Source organism: Leptopilina boulardi, unplaced genomic scaffold (genome assembly GCF_019393585.1).
Source record: "Leptopilina boulardi isolate dan_hultmark-lab unplaced genomic scaffold, ZJU_Lbou_2.1 LbouV2_179, whole genome shotgun sequence".
NCBI lineage: Eukaryota > Metazoa > Arthropoda > Insecta > Hymenoptera > Figitidae > Leptopilina > Leptopilina boulardi.
Window position 1 is genome coordinate 1,945,570 of NW_026137728.1, and position 22,695 is coordinate 1,968,264.

Below are 22,695 nucleotides of genomic sequence, written 5' to 3' on the forward strand. Positions count from 1 at the left end.
TCAATTTTTTTTTTTATATTCAAAGAAAACGATTTTGTATTTACGTACAGGTAACCAATGAGATTGAAGTAATGGTCGCAAAACCAGTTGCGCGTGACGGATTATTAAAAAAAAGATTTATTTTATTTGTAAATTTAAAAATATTTACATTTGTAAATAAAATAATTTGTTATAGATTTTTAAATATTGTTCACGTTTTAATAATTCTAATAATTAGTTTATTTAAAAAAAAGGGTAATGAATTATTTAAATTTCCCGCGATTACTTTTTTCCGACGTGTGAATAGTATATTTATTCTACTCTACCGGATGACATAAATGACAACTTCAGAGTTGAGAGATGTTTTCTGACAATTGACAAAATGACAACAACAATTTTTTTTAAGATTTAAAAACACTGTGACAATTGTTTGGACTTTTTTTTTTTAATAATAAATAAACTTTAGTGAAAGTGATAAAATATAGTTAGGAAAAAATGTGTAAATTCATTTGTTTCTCATCACGTGTAAAAAAAGATAGAAACAAATTTTATTCTATCTTATAATTTAGCCTCAAATTCTTTGACAAAGATAACAGTAAAAATAATATATATATTAGATGTGACTAATGTAATATTTAAAAAAATGTAACCGTATTTTATACAATTTTTGTAGTACGGAACAATAGTTTTAAAAAGTGAATGTGTTTTTTTGTGATTTCAAAAAGAAGAATCAACTTTGTGTAAAAATTATAACCTATAAACAGTGCCTGTATATTTTGTGCGTGTGTATATATATATATATATATACAAATATATATATATATATTTATTTATTGAAAAATCCAAGAAAACGGATTTTTGGTACATCATTTTTTTTAAATGATTAATTTTTTTTCACAATGGATGAAGAAAATAGTTCTCCCATTATTTCTGGAGATGTCGAGAATATAATTATTAAACTGGAACCTTCGGAAGATTTTCTTCACGATGAGAATTCAAGAGAAAGTGTTAATTCAGAATCAAATGAATTGAACGAGAATGAGGAGAAATATTTTCATGAAAATCATCAGGAGGATGATGATTTCATTGAATCTGATGGAAATGCATCAAATATTGTTCAAATACCATTTTATTTGGAAAATTATTTTGCTGATGATAACGATGATGATCATGATGATGATGATGATGATGATGATGATGATGATGATTCAAATTCACATCATATTGATACAAATCATTTAGGTTGTTCATATTGTAAAATTATTTTTCCCACTGAAAAAATGCTTCATGAACATCTTATTGTTCATATTGACATTAATCGAATGGGCTGCAATGTTTGCGATAAGGTTAGAATTTTAATTTAGAAAAATTTATTATTTTTAATCAATTAAAATTTTTTAGGCCTTGAATTATGCGACTTTTTTTTGACTTTTTTTCGAAAATACAACTTTCTTTGACTTATTTAAATAAGATGCGATTTTTTCGACTTTTTTTTTACATTTTTTAAAAAAATATTTTAAACAAAATACGTTTTTTTATTATTCAATGCAGATCTTCTTTATTTTAATTATTTAACAAAAATTTTAACAAAAATTCTTCACTAAATTAATTATTTTTAATAATTTTAATGAAATTCTTCACAAATTCAATTATTTTTAAAACTATTTTTCAATTAAAATTTTTTTGAAATTTAATAATTGTTTATAATTTACAAAAAAAAATTAGCAAATAAAATTGCCGAAAATATTTAATTTAAAATGACTTGAAATTTAATTATTTGCAAAAATTTCAATTATTTTTTAATGATTTTTATAATATTCTTTATAATATAATTTTCAATTAAAAACATTTGGAATTCAATTATTTTATTTGATTTCTAATAAATTCTTCATCAACAGAAATTACTAGAAATTTCTTTTTTTTTTAATAATTATTGTCTAAAAATTTAACAAAATCTTTTGAAATTCAATTATTTTCAAAAATTTCAATTTAAAAGCTTCTAAAATTTTCCGTCTAAAATTTTTTTGAAATTTAATAATTTTAATTATAACTCTGAAATTTTGAAATTCAATTATTTTTAATGATTTTTATAATATTCTTCGAAAATTCAACTATCTGAAATTATTTTTCATTTAAAAAGTTTTCAAATTATTGTTTTTTTTTCTGCAATTTCTAATAAATTTTTTTAGTGAAATCATTAAAAAAAATTGAATTAAAAATCACTTTGAAGTTCAATTAATTTCAAAAATCTAAATTGTAAATCTTTAAAAATTTAATTACTTTTAAAAAAATGTTATCTAAAATTATTTGATAAATTATTTTTGAGTTCTGTAAAATTTAATTATTGTCTGAAAATTAACAAATTGAGATTCAATTATTTCTAAAAATTTCAACTTTAACACTTTCAAAATTATTATTTAAAAAAAAATGTTATTTAAAAATCTGTAAAACTTAAATAAGTTTTGCCTGGAATTTTTTTTTTTTTGATCATCAAAATTAAAAACAATGACAAAATTTTCAATTCAAATAAATTGCTTAAATCAGACTTGCAAAAATGATAAAAATGGAACTTTAAGAATTTTAATTTATAAATTTGTCCTACTTAAAAATAATTTTGAAATTTTTTCTTACAATTAGTTCGATTCTGAAATATTCGAAATAAATTTTCTTGATAATATTTATTATAGAATTATTCTCATTACAGAATTAAAAAAAAATGAATTTAATATTTAATAACATTAATTATTTGAAGTAAAATATTTATTAACCAATTAAATTTTGTTAAAATAAAAAAATTGATTTTTTCGACTTTTTTTGGAATATAAATAGACTAAAACGACTTTTTTTGTACCTTAAAGTCAATTCGAGGCCTGAAGGAATTAATAAAATGGATTTAATATAATAATTAATTATTATATAATTAATTAAATTTAATTGAAATAAAAAAATCGATTTTGTCGCCTTTTTTGGAATATAAATCGACTAAAACGACTTTTTTTTGCACCTTAAAAAAAAGGATTAAAAAAAATGCTATATTTTTTTACTATATATATAATATAAACTGCTATAAAATTTTACTATGTGAATTTTAATTTATAATCATGTTTTTGTTTCCAGGATCTCAATACGGCAGAAAAATATCAACTTCACGTTATGGCAATAACTCGACAAAGTATTTACTTTTGTGATTTGTGTAAAAAATCTTGTGCTGGTGTTGTTCGATCTAAGGTATGATTTATTTTCAATATTTTCTTTGGAATTTGAGATTATAAAATAAAAAACAATTTCTCTGTATGTACAATTAGAAAAAAATTATTTACTTTTTAATTAAAAAAAATTGTTAAAGAAATTTTTTTAAAAAAAATTCTGACAATAATAAAAACATTTGTTTTTTTATTCACAGGATCAAACTCGTGCCGAGGGAAAGGCGTACGCTTGTCATGATTGTGAAATACAAATAACGGGAAAACCTTATATTTTAGGTGGATCAATACCCAAATATTCAAGTTGTGAGCCAATTTTTCATTCGATTAAAAAAACCGATGGCAATTTTGACATTGAAATTAAATTAAATGGCTCGAAATTAAATCCAGATATATTTTTTCACAAATGTACATATTGTGATGCATTTTTTGCCCAATCCGTCACATTATCGAGGCATTTACGTGTCAGGCATAATGTCACAAGAGACATGATGAATGCATTAAGAAATTCCAAATTAGCCTATGAAGAATTGAAAATGAGTAATTTTCAATTTATCGATAATCAAAATGTTATTTCCGAAAATGAGGAACACGCGAAAGAAAAGGAAAAAGAAGAAAAAAAAGAAGACGACAAAAAAGAGGAAAAAGAAAAAGAAAGAGGAAAAGTAGATAATTGTGAGGAAACAACAATAAATGATAAGGAAAGTTTAGAGATAACAAAAATAATGAACAAAAGTGAATTTAACGATACGTGTAATCAACGTGATGATGTTGTTGTTTCATATTCGGAGAATTTTAATGTCAATAAACATTCACGTGAAAAACATAAAAAGCGACGGGCAAAATTCACATGTAAAATATGCCTAAAACAATTTCGATTGCGACGTTGTTACAATAGTCATTTGAATTTTCATGAAAACACAAAAACTTATCATTGTCGTATTTGTGAACTTGAATTTTTTACAAAATACAAATTACAGCAGCATATGAAAATTCATAATCAAGAGAAAAAAGAGACTGTTACGGCGACGAGCAAAAAAATATATAATAAATGTGAAAAAAAAATGTTGACTGATCAAAGTCAAAAGAGAAATTTACGACGTAGTCGATTACGTAATTCGTGATAGTAGTTTTTTTTCTTTTTTTTTTTTTGTGTGCAATAGAAAAATTTCGATTTTTTTTCTATTATTGTCTTTTCAATATTTCAGCGAAGAAATGTAAAGAAAAAAAAAAAATCATGAAACTTTTTTTAAAAAAAGTACTGAATTTACATAATAAACATATATTATTAAGGTAAAATTTTTAAAATTCATTATTTTTAAAAAAATTTTGATCCTTTGTTGATTTTGAAAATTGTTTGATGACCATAGGAAAAAAATACTTCTACATTAGAAGTAAAATTTGTTACTTAATTTGGAAGAGTGTCTTTGGAATTTCTAAAAAAAAAAAATGATTTATTTGCAATCTAGTATTAAGAGTAATATTGAATTTTAAAAAGAAAAATTGACAATTTATAAATTATATTATCCATTATGAAATCGATTAGTCTATTTAATTTTTTTAGTCCAAATTTGTGATTATCAACTGATTTTCTTTTTTTTTTTCATAAAATAATTATAAATTTCCCATTATATTTGTGTTGAATTTACACAATTTACTTTGAATAAAAATAAAAAATTTTTATAATTTGTTTCATTTTCTTTTTTTCAGTTGAATTTATTCGATTTAATAATTATTTTATTATATTTCTCATCTCAAGGATATTTTTTGCAATCATTTATTGATCTACAAAATATTATTAAAAAAAAAAACATTTTTTTTATAGATAAAAAATTTTATAATTTTGTCAATCCACTGAATATCATCTGAATGTGATTGCTGACATATTTTAATAGATGAATTTCTGAATCAGTCATAACAGTTTTGATTAAAATTTATTAATTATAATTTATATTATAAAAAAAAATTTTTATTTTCTAATAGCTGAGTTAATCGAAAAGCAATAAAATATTCAATATTTTGTCTTTTTGATTTACAAAATTTTGATAAAATGTGAATTTTTTTTTTCTAAGGCTAAATAATACATAATAATAATAATAAATTATTTAATATCTACAAATAAATATTGACTCTATTTTATTGTAAAATAAAAATTTCTAATTTTTTTAAAACAATTTCTGATTAAAATATTATGTTCTTAATGTCAATAAAAAAATTATATTATGCTCTTTTAATGTCTCAAAAGTCTCAAAAGTAATTGTAAAAAAATAGAAATATTTAAATTTTCCAAAAAATTATAAAAAACAATTGCAATTGTTCAAAAAAAAAATTGTTAACTTAGAAATTATAATTTTACAACAATCGCTTTAATTGGACGATAAAATGTCCTTGAACTTTTTTTTTTTTAGAAAAAAATGTACGCTTTCCTTTTTTTGAAAATTCAAAAATACAAAAATAATTATTAGACAACCTATATCAATTAAAAATTGTTGAATTGTAAACTTTTGAAAAAAGGGGAAATTGTGTTAAGGATAAATTTTTTTTATTAAAGACACAGAAAAGAATAATTTAACTAAATAATATTTTAATATATTAGAATAAACGTCACACTGTGTACAATGTTGATAACGTACGTAAACTTAACTTCAACGAATTAATAATTTTTTTTTTATAATAACGATTGCACGCGAACTGAAATAATTCACGTTTTTAACATTCGTGGTTTTTTTGTTTTTTTTTTCAACGTAAATAAAAAGTCCCAGGTACATATTATTTTTCTGTAATTTTGTTCGTTTACACTATACGCAGTCGATCACATGTTGTAATTATAAACTATCTGTAAATATACAGAAAGTTATTTATATACAAGAATAATAATCATTGTTTTTTTTCCATTAGAAAAAATCGTGATTCGAGCCTCATTTTTTTTCTTCATTAAAAATAACAAAACAGAAGTACAAAAAGAAGGCTAAAAAAATGAATTAATACAATTTTTAAATACATAGAAAATGTCAGTCAAAAATAAAAAAAAAAATCTTCAATACTAAAAATTATTTTCATACTTTTAAATTTTTCAATCATATATATATATTCTGTAAGAAAAAATTACAAAAAAGAAAAGAATCGGGACTAGAATTGATATTTGCAAATTCGAAAATTTGTTCTCTTCACACACACACACAAACATACATACATACGCATACACAATTGGTAATAATTTTCTAGATATTACATTTTCCTGTTATCACAGATCGAATCACGACTGATACTTATTAACGCACAATTCTGTTTTTTTTTTGTCTTAAAAATGACATTTGAAATTTTACAGATAATTTTTATTTGTGTGTTTTTTCTTTTTTTCTTTCCTTCATTTCAAAACCGAATTAAATGCAATTTTATAAATATAATATATTATATGTTTATATGTATTATAGTTTCAAGGTCTATCGTGAAAGTTGCACTTGCTGAAAGTACAAAAATAGTTCGTGAAAATAATGAGAATTTTTTTTTTTTTTTTTTTTTTATCGAACACAATATTTTTTTTTTTTTTTTTTTTTATACATCCTCCTATCAAGTTTAAAATAAAAAATATAAATCTTTTTCTTTAAATTGAATATCTTGAAAGGAAGAAAATGAAAAGTGTGTTGATTAAAAAAAAAAAAAAAAATCAAAAACTTACTTTCATCCCAGATTATTGATTTCAATACAATAATTCAATCTGGAATTAAGTATTAATTCACAACCAAATGAGAAAACAATTCGAGAAATAATGCATTTCTTATGTATAAATAATTATTTTTAAAACTTTAAACAATAGAATCACATCGGAAAAAAATTTTTCTTTTTAAAATAATAAAAATGAATAATAAATAATTAATTACCTAATTAATTAAATTAATAATTAATTTATATAAATATTAAATAATTAATTAATTGATTAATAATTAATTTATATAAATATTAAATAATTAATTAATTGATTAATAATTAATTATTAATTGAATAAAATTATTAAAAATTTGTTAATTGTTAATTAAAGATGTTTTTTTTTTCTTGAAAATGTTTTTAATGAACATTTTTCTTTATTTTCGATGTGATTCTTTTTCTCTTAAAAATGTATTTAAAAAAAAAATGTGATAAAAATTTTCGCAAAAAAATCGAATTTCTATATAGTTCTATAAAAAAATCGATTTTGTTTTTCATACATATTTTTTTTTAAATAATAAAATGTTATTTTTTTACACAAGAGAATATATTATACGATATTTGCAAATTAAATAATTAAATCAATATTAGCAAATATCTTATTCTCTCTGTGTGTGTTTTTTTTTAATTTATTATATCTACAATTCATTATTATTATTATTATAATTATTATTAATATTAATATTATTATTATTATTATTATTATACAAAAGCTAAACCTTTATTTACGAGAAACATTTCCTATTATCTTGCTGGTATTATCGGCATTTTCTCTAGGAAGTCTTGTTCAATGACAGTCTCCAATTGTGCGACATTCAATGGACCTCGAGTATCTCCGGATCTATTACTAAGTGCGGTGAAAAATTTGTGAAGATCTTGTAAAGTACGTATGCTGTTTGACGTTAACAATAATTCGCCGACTGGTGATAAACTTGATTGTGAAATTTTTTCCTGAAACTAAAACAAAAAAAAAAATTACAATTAAATTACTAATTCATTGTTTCACTCAGAAAAATGTTTCTTTGAATCAATTATATATTTCTTTGATGTCAAAAATAAAAATGTTTTCATTTAATTTAAAGAAAATTTATTGATTTGAAGAAAATTTTTTTATTCTCAAAATTTTGTTTGAAATTGAAAAAGTATTTCTTTAAATTTTTTTTTAAATTAAATAAATTTTCTTTAAATTAAAGAAAACTTTTCCTTGCACTGATATTGTAGAAATAATTCTTTGATTCAAAGAAACATTTTTTTGGATGCAATAAAAACAAAAAAATAGTACAATATAGTTTTTTTTTATATGATAGAGTAAGTTTCTGCTTTAAAGAAAAAATAAAAATCACAAATTATTAATATTTTTGAAGAATTTTTGAAATTTTATTTTTTTAGACTTTTTTGAAATTTTTTATCAATTCAAATGTTGAGAAATATTTTAACTGAAAAATTCTTTTTTAATTATAATAATATTTAATTAAATTTTAAAAAACATTTTTGTAAATCTGTTGATTAGTGAAAATTTTGAAAATAATTCCAATTATTTTGATTAAATTGAAGATATTTTCAATATTATTTGAAGACAATTTTCAATTAATTTTTCGTATATGTATATATGAAAACTATCTCCATAGGTATTTATGGAAAATTAAAAAATTCAGAATTTCAAGAGATGATACAAGAATATTTTCTTGGATAATGTCCAGAAAAAGAGAGAAGGATTGTAATTATTTATAACTCAAGTAAATACATTTCAAATTTTGAATGTTCAATTTAATATCTTCATTTTGAACACATCATATTTAATATTATTATATTAATTAATTATTAATTATTTATTTAGTAAAAATATATGGACAGAACCCATTCGTAATTTTGTCAAAAAATAAAAAAAAAACGTATATTTTATTTAAATGTTTGCAAAATTTAAATTTTCCTCTACTGTTTGGGGAAAATAATAAATTTGATAAATTATAATAAAAATACTAATAATACTAATAATAAATTAGAAATTAAACAGTAATTAGTAAAAATTCGAAACAACAAAAATTGTAAATTTATTTTCAGTCTCAAGGGTTATTGGCTTAGTTGCAAAAATAAACTTTGTACAATGTTTGCAGCTAAAGTGAATCTTTCAGTTTCTCGCCAGCTTTCAAATCGAAATTTTTAGTTAGCAGATAAATTGGTGGATAATTTTTTTTTTTTTTTTTTTGAATAAAGTAATGTTATTAGTTGAAAGTGAAAAATATGAATTTAATTGAAGAAGAGTTTCTGTCAATAAAAACGATGATCATACTTTGTTAACGAGGCTAAAGTTATCGTTTTATAAATTCATTGAGCTAGTTCATTGTATTAATGTATCGTATTATTAGATTTTACTTCCTTTATTGATGTCTATATAGTATAAAATCTTCCTTTGTAATGATCAAATCAAACGTCACTATGCTTCTGATGTTGATAAGTATTTTATTTTTCACCAATGCCCGTAAGTTTTAAAAAAAAAAAAAATATTTATCAAAATAATTCAAATTATTTTTAATATATTTTTTTTTTGAAGTTTCTATTTATTCTGTCAGTCAAATTTTGAATAAATTTATTTTAAATATCAATTTTATTGAACACTTTTCAATTACTTTTCAAAAAAGTGAATTTTATTTTTATAACAAAATTTTAAAAACGTCTAAAAAAAATTAGTTTTATTTTTTTTTCAAAATAATTGCAAAATTATCATTTCGAAAAAGAGTGAAAGAATGAAATTTTTTTTTTTGTCTAAAACATCAAATGCTTTTGTTGAAAAATTAAATTAAAAAAATGAAAATTTTTCTTCTCTAGAACGAATTGATGACTCTGACTACGATATAGAATATTACGATGACTATGTGAATCCAATTGAAAAAAAATTTCACTCTAAATTAACAAAGGAGAATAATGACGATTTTTACATTGTCAATGAAAAGACTGATAATTCAAAAATATATAAAGAAGAAATTGATGATCAACGAGAATTTGATAATCGTAATATTATTTATTCGACGCCAAATAAATTTCCACAAATTTTCTTTGATGATTCATTAAAAACAGCAACATCATCGCCCAAACAAATTTGGTATAATGAAGAGCCGGAAAAAATTTATCGCTATACAAAACATCGAATTCCCGGTTATGATTATGATGAATTAGATATTTTTGGTGATAGCAGTGATCGTAAATGTGATGATAAATCAATATGGACACATTGTCTTTGTCAATTTACTTGCGATGAGCCAAATTCTGTTGATTGTTATATGCCATGTGAAAGTGGATGTGAATGTAAAGAAGACTTTGTCTTTGATAAAAGAATACAAAATTGTGTTTTACCATCACAATGTGAAATGCCCGTTGATTATTTTTACGATTTCGAGACATAATTAATAAAAATAATTGAAAAATTTTAACGACGAGCGAAAAATATATTACTTTAATTATTTGTAATTTTTTGTATTTTATAATCGTAGATTTATTACTGAAAAAAATGAATGGGAAAATTAAAATTATTTTAAAAAAAAAAACCAACGAACAAAATAAGTAGAATAGCGATTTTTTCAAAAAAAAAATTTTAATAAAAACGTTTCTATTGCGGAATGTATGAAAATATATTTTTTACAATTTTTGTGTTTCAAAATATGAAAATTCTTCAAATATTCAAATTTGAAGTTAGTTTTTTGTAATAGATTAGAAATTTATTTTTAATATTTGTCTTGAAGAAGAAAATACATTTTGTTGATATTTTTGCAATAAAAGTGTTTTTCTTGGCCCAACAAAATTTATTAATATCTCAAACTGAATTTCAGTTAGTTTAAGAAAAAAGTTTATTTCTTAAATCAAAAATAAAATGAAAATTGAATTTTCTTATTTTTTGGATTATAAAAGAAAATATTTTTATTTTTTAAATAAATCAAAATTTACTTATGGCAAAAAATATTCATGAGACAGAAATAAATATTTATTAAAATATAAAACAATTAAATTTCAATTGTTAATTGAATTAAATTTCAATTAGAAAAATTATGTTTCAATTCGCAATAAATTATTCTACATTTTAATTTGTTCTCAAATTGAAACTAAAATTAAATTATTCGAAAAGAAGCTCTAATTATGACTTTTGAAATAAATAATTATCTCACCTTATTATCCATTAGCTTTGCTATCCTGGTAATATGTGGAACAAAATCAGAAGATAAATTATTATTTTCTGTGCCAATTGCTGCAGCGTCGCCAACGAAAGCCCACTTGTACCTTAAAACAAATAATTTTTTTATTAATAATATAATAATATTTATTTTTAAACATTTTTTTGGAAATTTTTGAAAAAAATAAATTTATTTCCTTGATAAGAGTACAAAATTAATAGAAACATTTTATTATTATTTAAAATAGTTATTTCCGAAAATTAAATATTTTTGAGAAAAAAAAAATGTTCTTAAAACAAAAAATTTTGAACTAATTTCTTTATTTTCTTGTGTATAACTATAAATATTAATTAAATAGTTGACTTACATTTGGAATTGAGGAAGTCGATGTGCTGGTAACAAAAGTGCCAAATCAAGTAATTTTGCAGCTGCCAATTGAAGTTGCAACCAATGTGGATGACCGTGGGCTTGAAGACCGTTACTCACATTAACGGCCCAAGACGAGTCCAATGCCGAAAGAAGTTTTATATGCGAACTGTTAAATTAAAAAAAAAAACGAAATTTACCATCAAAATAAAATATAAATAATCAATATGTAAAATTTAATTCATTTTTTTTTCAATTACATTTTCATTTCTGCGACGTAAAGGTACTTTAAACAAAAAAATGGACAAACAAACACTCAAAAAATCACAAAAATTTAATTATTTTCTTTTTTTTTTCTCTTAGATAAAGAAGGAAATTTTCCAAGCTAAACATAATATCACAAAAGCTGATGGAATGTGATCTAATGAAACAATTTTTCAAATTTTTATAATTAAAAAAATTTCGAATTAAAAGAAAAATACAAATTTTAAAGAAGACATTTTTTTTTAAAATAAAATTTTCTAAGAATATAAAAAAAAATATATATATATTAATGTGAAATCAGCACTTTTAATTTTATAACAAACTTTTCCTGTTAGATTGTGCAGGTTAAATATTAATTACGTTAATAATTTTAATATTAATAAATTTCATATTATTAAAATTTGTGACCACTTTCATGCTTAATTATTATTATTATTATTATTGAATCAATTATTTTTGTTTGTAGGTACATTCTCAAAATTCGATTACTTTATTCTCTGAATTATCATTTTTTTATAATTTTCAGCAATACATTTTTATTTACATTGAATAAAATAAAAAAGCAAAATTAAATAATTAGGTAATTTAATTTCAATTACTTATATTGCTTTTTTGAAATAATTAGAATAAATAGGAAAATTACCAATTAATACCTTTTTTTTTAATTTGGTAGAATTTTCACAGTATATAAAAAAAAGAAGGGAATGAAAAGCACCTGGGAAAGAAATGTTTATTTTTATCGAATTTCATGAAGTTTTCAATTTACCTGCTCTGACGACTGCCATCCCAACACCAATCAACCAACATGGTAGCACCACAAATTCCATCAAATCGCGGATGCCAAAACAGAGCCAAAAACATCACTTCATTAGCTATTTGTTTTTTTGTTAGTTGGAAATTTAACATTAACATTGAAAAAACATGAAAGCATCAATGATCAAGTTAGTTTATTTGTTAGGATAATTAATGTATATATGGATTAAAAAAAATTTTTTTTTTTTTTTTTTTAAATAATTTCAATCATTCTTTACATTAAAGAAAATATTTTTGTCTCAGAGTCTAATAACTTTTTTCTTTTTTTTTGTTTCAAATGAAAAATTTTAATTTAGCATAAATAAAATTGTAGTCACAAAATTTCGCAACAAAATAAAATAAATTTTTTATTTAAACCAAAAAAAAAATTCATTTGAAACAAATAAATATTCAATTGTCTCTGAGAGAAAATTATATTTTTTCTCTGGGTGTAAAAATAAATGTCTTTGTTATAAATATATTTAGTGAATATTGTAAATATTTTTTATGAATCTAAAATTTATAAATAAAACCAAACAACTCTGTATTATATATGAATATTTTAAAAAAAAATTCGATATTCTTTTTCTTTTAGCAAAATCAATTGATATTTTTTTAAATATCATGGTTAATAAAATAAATATCTTTCGTCGAAAATGATTTTAAATATTGGTAATAAATAGAAAATTAATTAAAATTTTGGACGTTCATCAACACCACATGAAAATTATGAAGTTAGTAAAGCAGATGCTCTGGTTTTTGCCATTAACTAAATTACAAGTCTTTAATTAAAGTGAAATTTTAATCTTCGTCATTAATACTTGGATCTAAAGTGAGACTCACATTTATTCTTCTTCCTATTATTATTATTTTTTTTTTTATTTTTATTTAAAATCTTTATTTAATAAAATTTTAAATTAATTTCCATTCACAAATTAATTTTACAATCAATATTATTGAATTTTTATGAAAATAAATTTTTTTCATATTTTCAATGGCAAAAAAAAAATAATTTTTCTAAATTACTTAATAAAAAAATACTATTAAATTTCAAAAAAAAATCTTTAAAAAACGGAAATTTCGAAATAAATATATATAAATTTTTTAATTGCAAACAAAAAAAAAATTTTGTTATAAAGATTTAACGAGATAATTTTTTTTTTCTCTTTCTAAAACATGAGAAAAAGAAATTAAAATGAAAATTCTTGACAAAAAGAAAGAGATAAAAAAGAAATAAAAAAAAATTTCATTTCAAAAAAATTCTTTTCTTTTAATTCATCTCAAGTAAATAGTAATAAAAAATAAAAGGAGTCTCTTTTAAAATCCAATAAAAATGAGTGAATTTTATTTAAAAACCCAATTTGTGAAAGCATGCAAAAAGCCTAATAAATACAAGCAATGAGAATTATTATTATTATTATTTTTTTTTTTTTTTATCGTAATTTGTACCTGAATTCTTCAGTGTCGGTGGTGAGTTCTTGTTCAATATGAAGAAAAACTTGAACCAATTCACTAACAATTACAGGCCACAAGGAAGTCGCATGTTGCGGCGACATTCGCAAAAGCAAAACACGAAAACATAAAAACACTTGTGCCTGAATTGACGGTATCACTTGAGGAAGACGCAAACTGTCTGCCAAACGTTCTGAAAAATTTCAAAATTTTAAATCAAATCAATAGAAAAAATGGTTTTTTTTATAGTATTTTTTTCAGACTCAAATAATTATTATTAAAGAATAGAAATTTTTTAAAAATTAATTTTAAAATTTATAGTAAATTTAATTTTAATTAAATTTTAATTAATTTTGAATTCTAATTTTGAATTTAATTGCTTTTAATTGAAATTGAATTTAAAAACATACGAACTGTTTAAAACGATTTTATTTAAAAAAAAGTAATTAATTATTAAAAATTAATTTAAAAAATGATGAAAAAAAGAAGATAAAATTATAAAATTACCTTGAATTTCAGGCATGTATTTATGATATTGATCCATTTCACTGCAAAGTATGACAAAAGCGAGTCTTTTCAAAAATTGTGCTCTTTGTTCGTATTCTTGTTCCTTAGATGAAAAAATACTGATACTACTGCTCTGTGCCAAAGAAACTTTATCTGCGATAAAAAAAAGAAATAATGATAAAAAAAAATTTGAACAAATAAATAAATAAAGAACAAATAAATGTATATATTAACTAAATATGAAACAAAATTTAAAAATTATTTCAATACAATATTAAAAGGTAATGTATAAACATTCAAAAAGGTAGAAAAGCATTTTGAAACAAATATTTTTCTAATTTTTAGATAAACAATAAAAAAAAAATAAATTTGCAAACTAAGACACAAAAAATTTTCATCATTTACTATTGGAATATTTTTTATAATTATTATACAATTAGAATTAAATATTTTTTCAAAATAATTCGATAAAAAAAAATGTATTAAATAGTTAATTAATTTTCTACATTATTAAAATACTGAAAGATAAATAGATTAATGATAATTAATTATAATTAAAAAAAAGTATTAAAAGATAAAAAAAAAAATTGAAAAATAATAAAACTTACTAAGAAGATCCCTGAAAGTCGTATTATCGTGTGTCATTAAATTGTCAATTATTGTTCGCCAATATGGCAAACAGGCAGGAGTCATTTGAAAAAATGCAGGATCTAGCAACAATTCGAGAACATCTTTACGCCACGCTTTTCTCGTATACTGATATCCTGACAACGAACTCAAAAGTTGTGAACAGGCAGTGAAAGATGCGATATTTTTCGTCCTATTTCCAAAAATAAAATAAATATTTATTATTTTTTTTTAAATATTTTATAAAATTCTATTCTTGCGTCAAATAAAAAGGAAATTTGTCACAGAGCCTAATACTTTTATATTTATTTTAAATAAAAAAAATTTAATTAATCACAAATAAAATTTTTATATTTAAACCAAATTTCTTCTTTAAAAATTTGTATTTTCTTTTTAGTTTTAATTTTCTCCGTATAACGGAAAAAAGTTTTAACAAATGAGTAAATAAAAATTTTTCAACATTTACCGAAAAAATCAATGAAAAAAAAAAAAAAGTGAAAGAATTTGAAAAAAAGACGGAAAATAAAAATAGATATAAAAAAAATTACTAACGTGTGATTTTTTAAATACGGTGTAACGTTATACATAAGATTTGTCAATAAAGTTGCGACTCTCTCTTTTTCTTGTGATCCATAACTAACGTCCAATAAGGGTGCCAAAATTTCAGCAAGAACAGTTTGCGCTTGAACACTGTATGCAGAATTTGGCGGTGTTCCCGGTGTGACTGAAAAGAAATAGAAAAAAATATAATTTTTTTTTTTTAATAAATTTCTCCAAAAACACGATGAAATATAATAAACATTTTTGAAATTATATTTTACGTACCAGCACCGCTTTTTCCTTCTTTACCTTCGGACGTACTCTCAGCAACATCAAAAGCATCTTCTCGTACTGCCAAATTTCTTCTTAGCCATGTTGTTTGCTCCAAACATGCGCCAGCAATTTGCGAGCAAGATTCAATTAACTACAATTTAAAAAGCAAAATTTTAATTTTTATAATTTAAAAAATTTGAAAAATAAATTCAATTTTTTCCATAAAATATTGAAGTGATTTTAATAAATTTTTAACAATATTCAAAACATAAATATATAGAAGACAAAAAAGAATTTCAAATAGTCGATATAGTGAAGGAAAAGCTTTTACATGATATTGCTTATTGTAAGTTATAAAAATACCAACATCGATTATTTAATGTATTTTTTTTTCAATATACTGTATTCAAAACTCATTAAAATCGATTCACTAAACTATGGGAAAAATTGATTTTCTATTATCAATTTATTCATGTCAAACCTTAGCAGAAATATCTTGCAAATCGCGAATATCCTTTTTCTCCTGCATTGGAGGACATTTTTGCACATATTCATTTAAAATTGCAAGCAAAAGAAATTGTGCCGGTGCCGTTAATGATAATCCATCTTTTAATAAACCAAGTAAAGAAGTCCACGATTCAACGAGCGATTGTGATGTATTACTTTGCATATAAACATAGAGTAATTCTAAAACTGAAACTTCCAATGAAAAATCTTGTTTAACACCTTGAATTGGCGGTGGACCTTTTACAACTTGTTGAACAGTTTGAACTAAAGTATCAAATGGCATTACACGAATTGCGCTCACCAAATGAACGATCACTTGTTGATTTGGACAGGCTTCGGGTATTACCTGTGAAAAAAATAAAGAATATATATAATTATTTATTTAAATTACAACAAAAGCAAAAACAAAAAAAAAGTAAAATAAATAAATTATTAAATACATTATTAATAATTAAAATTATTATTAAAATTTAAAAGTACAATAAATAATTATATTGCCTATAGCTAAATAAATAAATAAATTAATTAATAAAATAAAATGTGAGAAAAAATGATAAATTACTCTTTTTGTGTTAACGGAAGGAAGTCGTCTCTCGTGCCAAGCAACAGCAACAGCAGCAAGAAAATTCACTCCATGATGAAATGAAATTGGTGACAGCAATTCAAGAAGTTGATGTTTGACAACTCTTGGACTTCCGACAACACAACTTGCTTGTTCGCTGAGAAAAAGTAATGACAATTCATTAAAAAAAAATCCCCTAACAAAATAGAAATTGTAAATAATTTCTTCACAATGACAATTTTTCTTTTTTTTTCTTCTAAAAAAAGTATTAACAACATTTAACTGGTAGTTAATATATAAATGCGAATATAATTATTATCAATGAATATGACATTTATTTTTATATTTCTTTTTCATTGTCAATTTTTTGCGACATCAACATTATTGAATCAGGAACTAACAAAAAAAAGGACACGATAAATTTATATCCCAAAATTACAATAATAATAACTATTATTTTTTTATTTCTAATTATTTTTTTAATTTTATATTTGACGAGTTTTTATAATAATGATAATTATTTGTGACGTGTTTTGAATATCTAGGTAATTAATTTTAATATTGTTTTATAATTTTTTTGAGAGTTTAAATTTTTTATTAATTGTGCTTTTTCAATAAATAAGAACCTGATGAGGTTGACAGAACTATTCAACGAAACGTTGTTCTAATGACATTAAGAAGAGATCTGCTTTTTTACTTCAAATATTATCCTTCAAAAAATTGAAAAAAAATTTAAATTTAATAACTATTATTATTATAATTATTATTCTCAGTTGCAAAACAAAATAATTCCAATAGTGATGACATTTTTTTGTAAGAAAAATTACGGTTCTAATTTTTGAATTTCAAATTTCTATATTAAAAATTCTGATTTCGGATTTTGCTACTCAATTTCTTAAAAAATTTCAATATTTTCAATTATTAGTAACAATAGTCATTCCCAAATAACTCCAATATCTCTCATTAATTTTTCAAGATACGATATATAATTAATTCGAGAATAAAAGTGAGAAACGAAAATAAAAATCCAATAGCGAGAATAAAAATCATTTCTCGAGTTGTCATAAAGGATTCCACTTGTTTAGAAGTGCAAGATCTTCCAATTTGAGTAAATTTCCTCATAGAATAAGTTTCCATCCACTTTTTACTGAGACCGCTGTCGATAAGTCTTTGAGTAATTTGATCCATACGATTAGCATAAGGAGTACCAGCACCGAGTAATGTAGCACTTGGATAAGATATAAATTTATCTTTCACAAACTTAACACGTTGCTGTCCACATTTATCTACTTTACTTTGAAGAAACAATTCTGCCAAAGCAGTGCCAAGAATACACGATGTGTTTTTATACTTTAATAACAGCTCCAAACATTTCTCCTCTGTAACATTCTTTGAAATGGATTTACTTAAAATCTCTTGCATAGTTAAATCCTCGGCCTCCTTCAATACCATTAAATTGTTATTTGAAATCATTGTCTGCAAATTGGAGGAAATAACATCTTGAAAATTTTCATACTTAAAAGATGGTTTAATTGGCAAATGGTCTTCCGTTATCGATGAAAAAATATCCGAGGAGAACATTAAGCATCCGATAAGAAATGCTGCAAAAATTATTCTCTCTATAGACATTTCAGGTTCTTCTGGGATTACTGATCCAAAGATCATTCGAACCATGTAGTCAATTTTCCATTTCTTTTTATGAAAATGCAATATTCGTGAAACAATCCAAAAAAATAGAGGCAAAATCATCACCACGAAAATATTCGCTAAGTGACTTTGGTATATAATTGAATTATCATCTTTTATCACAAGAGGCACAATCAAAGCAAATTCAATCATTTGTAAACCTTTACTAAATTCTATGCCTTTGCCATTGCACAATGATCTGGCTCTTTCCAAACCCATCATCTGAATTTTATTACTGAAAAGTGCATGAATAACTTCCGTACTTTCCTCTTTGTTACATATCAATCTTCCCCAATCATTAAATGTTAGATTCACAAACGTGAAATTCATAACTTCTTTTAAGCTTTCTATTTTCGACATTGCTAATCCAGAACCTTTTTCTAATTGATTTCTTTTTTGTAATACATCCGGAGGTGACGGTAGTAAAGACACATTTAGTAGATAGCCGTGCATATTTTTCAGCTTGTCCGGAAACCAAATTGTTTTTGCAGAAACAGTTTCATTGGTAATCAATTTTAAGAATGGATTGTAATGCAGAATATTAAAATCTGATTGATAATATTTCTCTTGATATTTTAAATCAATTTTAATAATACGATTTCGAATTTCGATAATAGTAACATCCAGGAATTGATCAGTCCAGAGCGTTTCGAAAAATTTACCATAATTCGAAAGCTCGTGGGAAAGTAGAAGCAAACATTTTGGTCGTCGTTTTGATTCTGAGAGCTGTGTCAAATAATCAAATGATTTAGTAAATTGAGGATCACTTTTGGAATTTGTGAGAATAAATAGCGAAATCCGTGGATTGTAAGTAACGTAATCCAATTTTGTTGGTGTTATAGATTTTGGTACATCAAAATCTAGAACAGGAGTAATTTTAGAAAACTCCTTGATCAGATTTCTTAAAATTTCATTTGATTCCACGCATTTTTCATCGTTGAAAAATATAGCTTGATAAATGTGTCGATCATTTCTAACACTTGTTGTAAAGCCTTTAATCCATTTAATGCCATTACCTCCTACTTTAAGACTGTTAATAATTATGAGTCCAATTATTATAATTAGCTTCATTATCATTTCCAGATCATTTACGAATTTTGTGACGGATAAATCCAATTTAATGGAATAGATTCAAACTTTTTTTAAAAACATTGTTTCCATGAATTTAAATTCTCACACTTTTGAAAAGGTTTAAATACCAACAAATATTTTTAATTTTTAATTCTTTAACGTTTGTTACAAATACAAAAATCAGGCTTTAGTTTATCAATTCGAACTGACCAGATATTTACCATCGTCAAACGGGTTTAGAAGTATTATGTCAGGTTTGTTCTATATCTTTATTTTTTTAAACAGGTGTATTTTAATAATAGAAAAAATCAATAGCAAATAATTAAGGTTTTTATGTTTTTTTTCCTTGCATAATACAATTTTTATGTTTTTGATGGAAAAATTTGATAAAATATGAGTATTTTTGCGAAGGTTAAGTAACTAATAATTTTCTTGAAAAATAAATCGCTTACAACCTTTGGGAAAATAATTAAAATTATTGTTCAATATGTTTTTTTTTGAGTGGCTTTCATAAATGACACCACAAGTTTTTCGGTAAATTTTAACTCTGCTCTTTGTTATTATTTGTGGTTGTCGCCTTGTCAAGTCAAATTTTTTATTTAACAAATTTAATTAATTTGTTTCATTAACTGATTATTAGGTGACCTCATCGCTGTAATGTTAATTTTGTCTGCATCTGCACTCTTCAAATAATATATTGAACTGATTGATGTGACTTTGAGATTTTATGGAGAAATCTAAAATATTGTTAAAAACATTGTCATGTATAAGGATTTTCTATCCATTTTCGCAAAATTTTTTAATTCAACAATATATAAAAACTTGATTTACTACAGACGTTTCTTATTATATATTTAAAATTTTTTACTTCTCCCCCAAATCACAGATCAATCTATTCAGTATTTTATTTTTTTTTTATTTCAGATTTCCCGCGTACACCTTTTTAAGGCTTTTACGCTCTCTATACCCCATCTTTTAACCTCACCTTTCCTCCCCTTTTGAAAATCCCAAATTCCCAAGTCCCCAAATTGCGGTCCGTAGCCGACTTTTATTAGAAGTATTCGCATTTGCCTGACCCTTTCTTGATCAGAGTAGAGGGAAACTACGGAAAATCTCTACTGAATACAGCCGGTTTATTGACTGTCGAGTCATGAATGTACATTTAAATAGTCATCCAAATGAACAAACATATCCTCGACGTCAAATCTCCCGCTTAGTATATCTCGATTGCAGCGAAAACACCAGGGCTATAGCGGGTACCGAGGCGGTCACCCATCCAAGTACTAACCGTGCTTGGATGTGCTTAACCTCGGCGACCGCAAGCCAAGACGCTTCACCGCCCAAGCTATACTATCGGTTGATCAATCTATTCAGTATTTTACAAGAACAAAATATAACATTCTTCCAAATACAATTTGCTCTATTTCAAAACATAATAAATAATTAATTCGAGAATAAAAGTGAGAAACGAAAATGAAAATCCAATAGCGAGAATATAAAACAATTGTCGAGTCGTCATAACGGATTCCACTTGTTTGGAAGTACAAGATCTTCCAATTTGAGTAAATTTCTTCATAAAATAAGTTTCCATCCACTTTTTACTGAGACCGCTGTCGATAAGTCTTTGAGTAATTTGATCCATACGATTAGCATAAGGAGTACCAGCACCGAGTAATGTAGCACTTGGATAAGATATAAATTTATCTTTCACAAACTTAACTCGTTGCTGTCCACATTTATCTACTTTACTTTGAAGAAACAATTCTGCCAAAGCAGTGCCAAGAATACACGATGTGTTTTTATACTTTAATAACAGCTCCAAACATTTTTCCTCTGTAACATTCTTTGAAATGGATTTCCTTAAAATCTCTTGCATAGTTAAATCTTCGGCCTCCTTCAATACCATTAAATTGTTATTTGTAATCATTGTCTGCAAATTGGAGGAAACAACATCTTGAAAATTTTCATACTTAAAAGATGGTTTAATTGGCAAATGGTCTTCCGTTATCGATGAAAAAATATCCGAGGAGAACATTAAGCATCCGATAAGAAATGCTGCAAAAATTATTCTCTCTACAGACATTTCAGGTTCTTCTGGGATGACTGATCCAAAGATCATTTGAACCATGTAGTCAATTTTCCATTTCTTTTTATGAAAATGCAATATTCGTGAAACAATCCAAAAAAATAGAGGCAAAATCATCACGATGAAAATATTCGCTAAGTGACTTTGGTATATAATTGAATTATAATCTTTTATCACAAGAGGCACAATTAATGCAAATTCAATCATTTGTAAACCTTTACTAAATTCTATGCCTTTGCCATTGCACAATGATCTGGCTCTTTCCAAACCCATCATCTGAATTTTATTACTAAAAAGTGCATGAATAACTTCCGTACTTTCCTCTTTGTTACATATCAATCTTCCCCAATCATTAAATGTTAGATTCACAAACGTGAAATTCATAACTTCTTTTAAGCTTTCTATTTTCGACATTGCTAATCCAGAACCTTTTTCTAATTGATTTCTTTTTTGTAATACATCCGGAGGTGACGGTAGTAAAGACACATTTAGTAGATAGCCGTGCATATTTTTAATCTTGTCCGGAAACCAAATTGTTTTTGCAGAAACAGTTTCATTGGTAATCAATTTTAAAAATGGATTGTAATGCAGAATATTAAAATCTGATCGATAACCTTTTTTTTGATATTTCAAATCAATTTTAATAATACGATTTCTAATTTCGATAATAGTAACATCCAGGAATTGATCAGTCCAAAGCATTTCGAAAAATTTACGATGATTCGAAAGCTCATGGGAAAGCAGAAGCAAACATTTTGGTCGACGTTTTGATTCTGACAGCTGTGTCAAATAATCAAATGATTTAGTAAATTGAGGATCACTTTTGGAATTTGTGAGAATAAATAACGAAATTCGTGGATTGTAAGTAACGTAATCCAATTTTGTAGGTGTTCTAGATTTTGGTACGTCAAA

The 22,695-nt window shown here is 23.6% G+C and overlaps 3 protein-coding genes across 4 annotated transcripts in view; 2 read left to right on the top strand and 1 right to left on the bottom strand.

Moving 5' to 3' along the window:
* The first annotated feature begins 289 nt into the window (after nt 1-289).
* On the top strand, nt 290-4,481 carry LOC127277775 (zinc finger protein draculin-like). The gene is made up of 3 exons (XM_051299147.1): nt 290-1,325; nt 3,097-3,207; nt 3,383-4,481. The coding sequence occupies exons 1-3, from the start codon at nt 879-881 to the stop codon at nt 4,304-4,306; spliced, it is 1,482 nt and encodes a 493-aa protein (XP_051155104.1). The 5' UTR covers nt 290-878; the 3' UTR covers nt 4,307-4,481.
* A 2,743-nt stretch (nt 4,482-7,224) lies between these two features.
* LOC127277771 (protein dopey-1 homolog) overlaps nt 7,225-22,695 on the bottom strand; it is a 42,741-nt gene continuing 27,270 nt past the window's right edge. The window contains exons 14-24 of one of the 2 annotated variants that reach the window (XM_051299133.1): nt 16,941-17,097; nt 16,353-16,724; nt 15,884-16,022; nt 15,611-15,782; nt 15,040-15,251; nt 14,432-14,584; nt 13,922-14,117; nt 12,447-12,458; nt 11,418-11,585; nt 11,045-11,156; nt 7,225-7,844 (exon numbers count right to left, since the gene is read on the bottom strand). In XM_051299133.1, the coding sequence (XP_051155090.1) occupies nt 7,632-7,844; nt 11,045-11,156; nt 11,418-11,585; nt 12,447-12,458; nt 13,922-14,117; nt 14,432-14,584; nt 15,040-15,251; nt 15,611-15,782; nt 15,884-16,022; nt 16,353-16,724; nt 16,941-17,097 (1,906 nt within the window). In that variant the 3' untranslated portion in view covers nt 7,225-7,631. The remainder of the gene's footprint in view (nt 7,845-11,044; nt 11,157-11,417; nt 11,586-12,446; nt 12,459-13,921; nt 14,118-14,431; nt 14,585-15,039; nt 15,252-15,610; nt 15,783-15,883; nt 16,023-16,352; nt 16,725-16,940; nt 17,098-22,695) is intronic. The other variant, XM_051299134.1, reaches the window with a different exon arrangement.
* Nucleotides 8,977-10,478, top strand: LOC127277782 (uncharacterized). Its single transcript, XM_051299155.1, has 2 exons — nt 8,977-9,366; nt 9,714-10,478. Exons 1-2 carry the CDS (start codon nt 9,303-9,305, stop codon nt 10,286-10,288), a joined length of 639 nt encoding a protein of 212 aa, XP_051155112.1. The 5' UTR covers nt 8,977-9,302; the 3' UTR covers nt 10,289-10,478.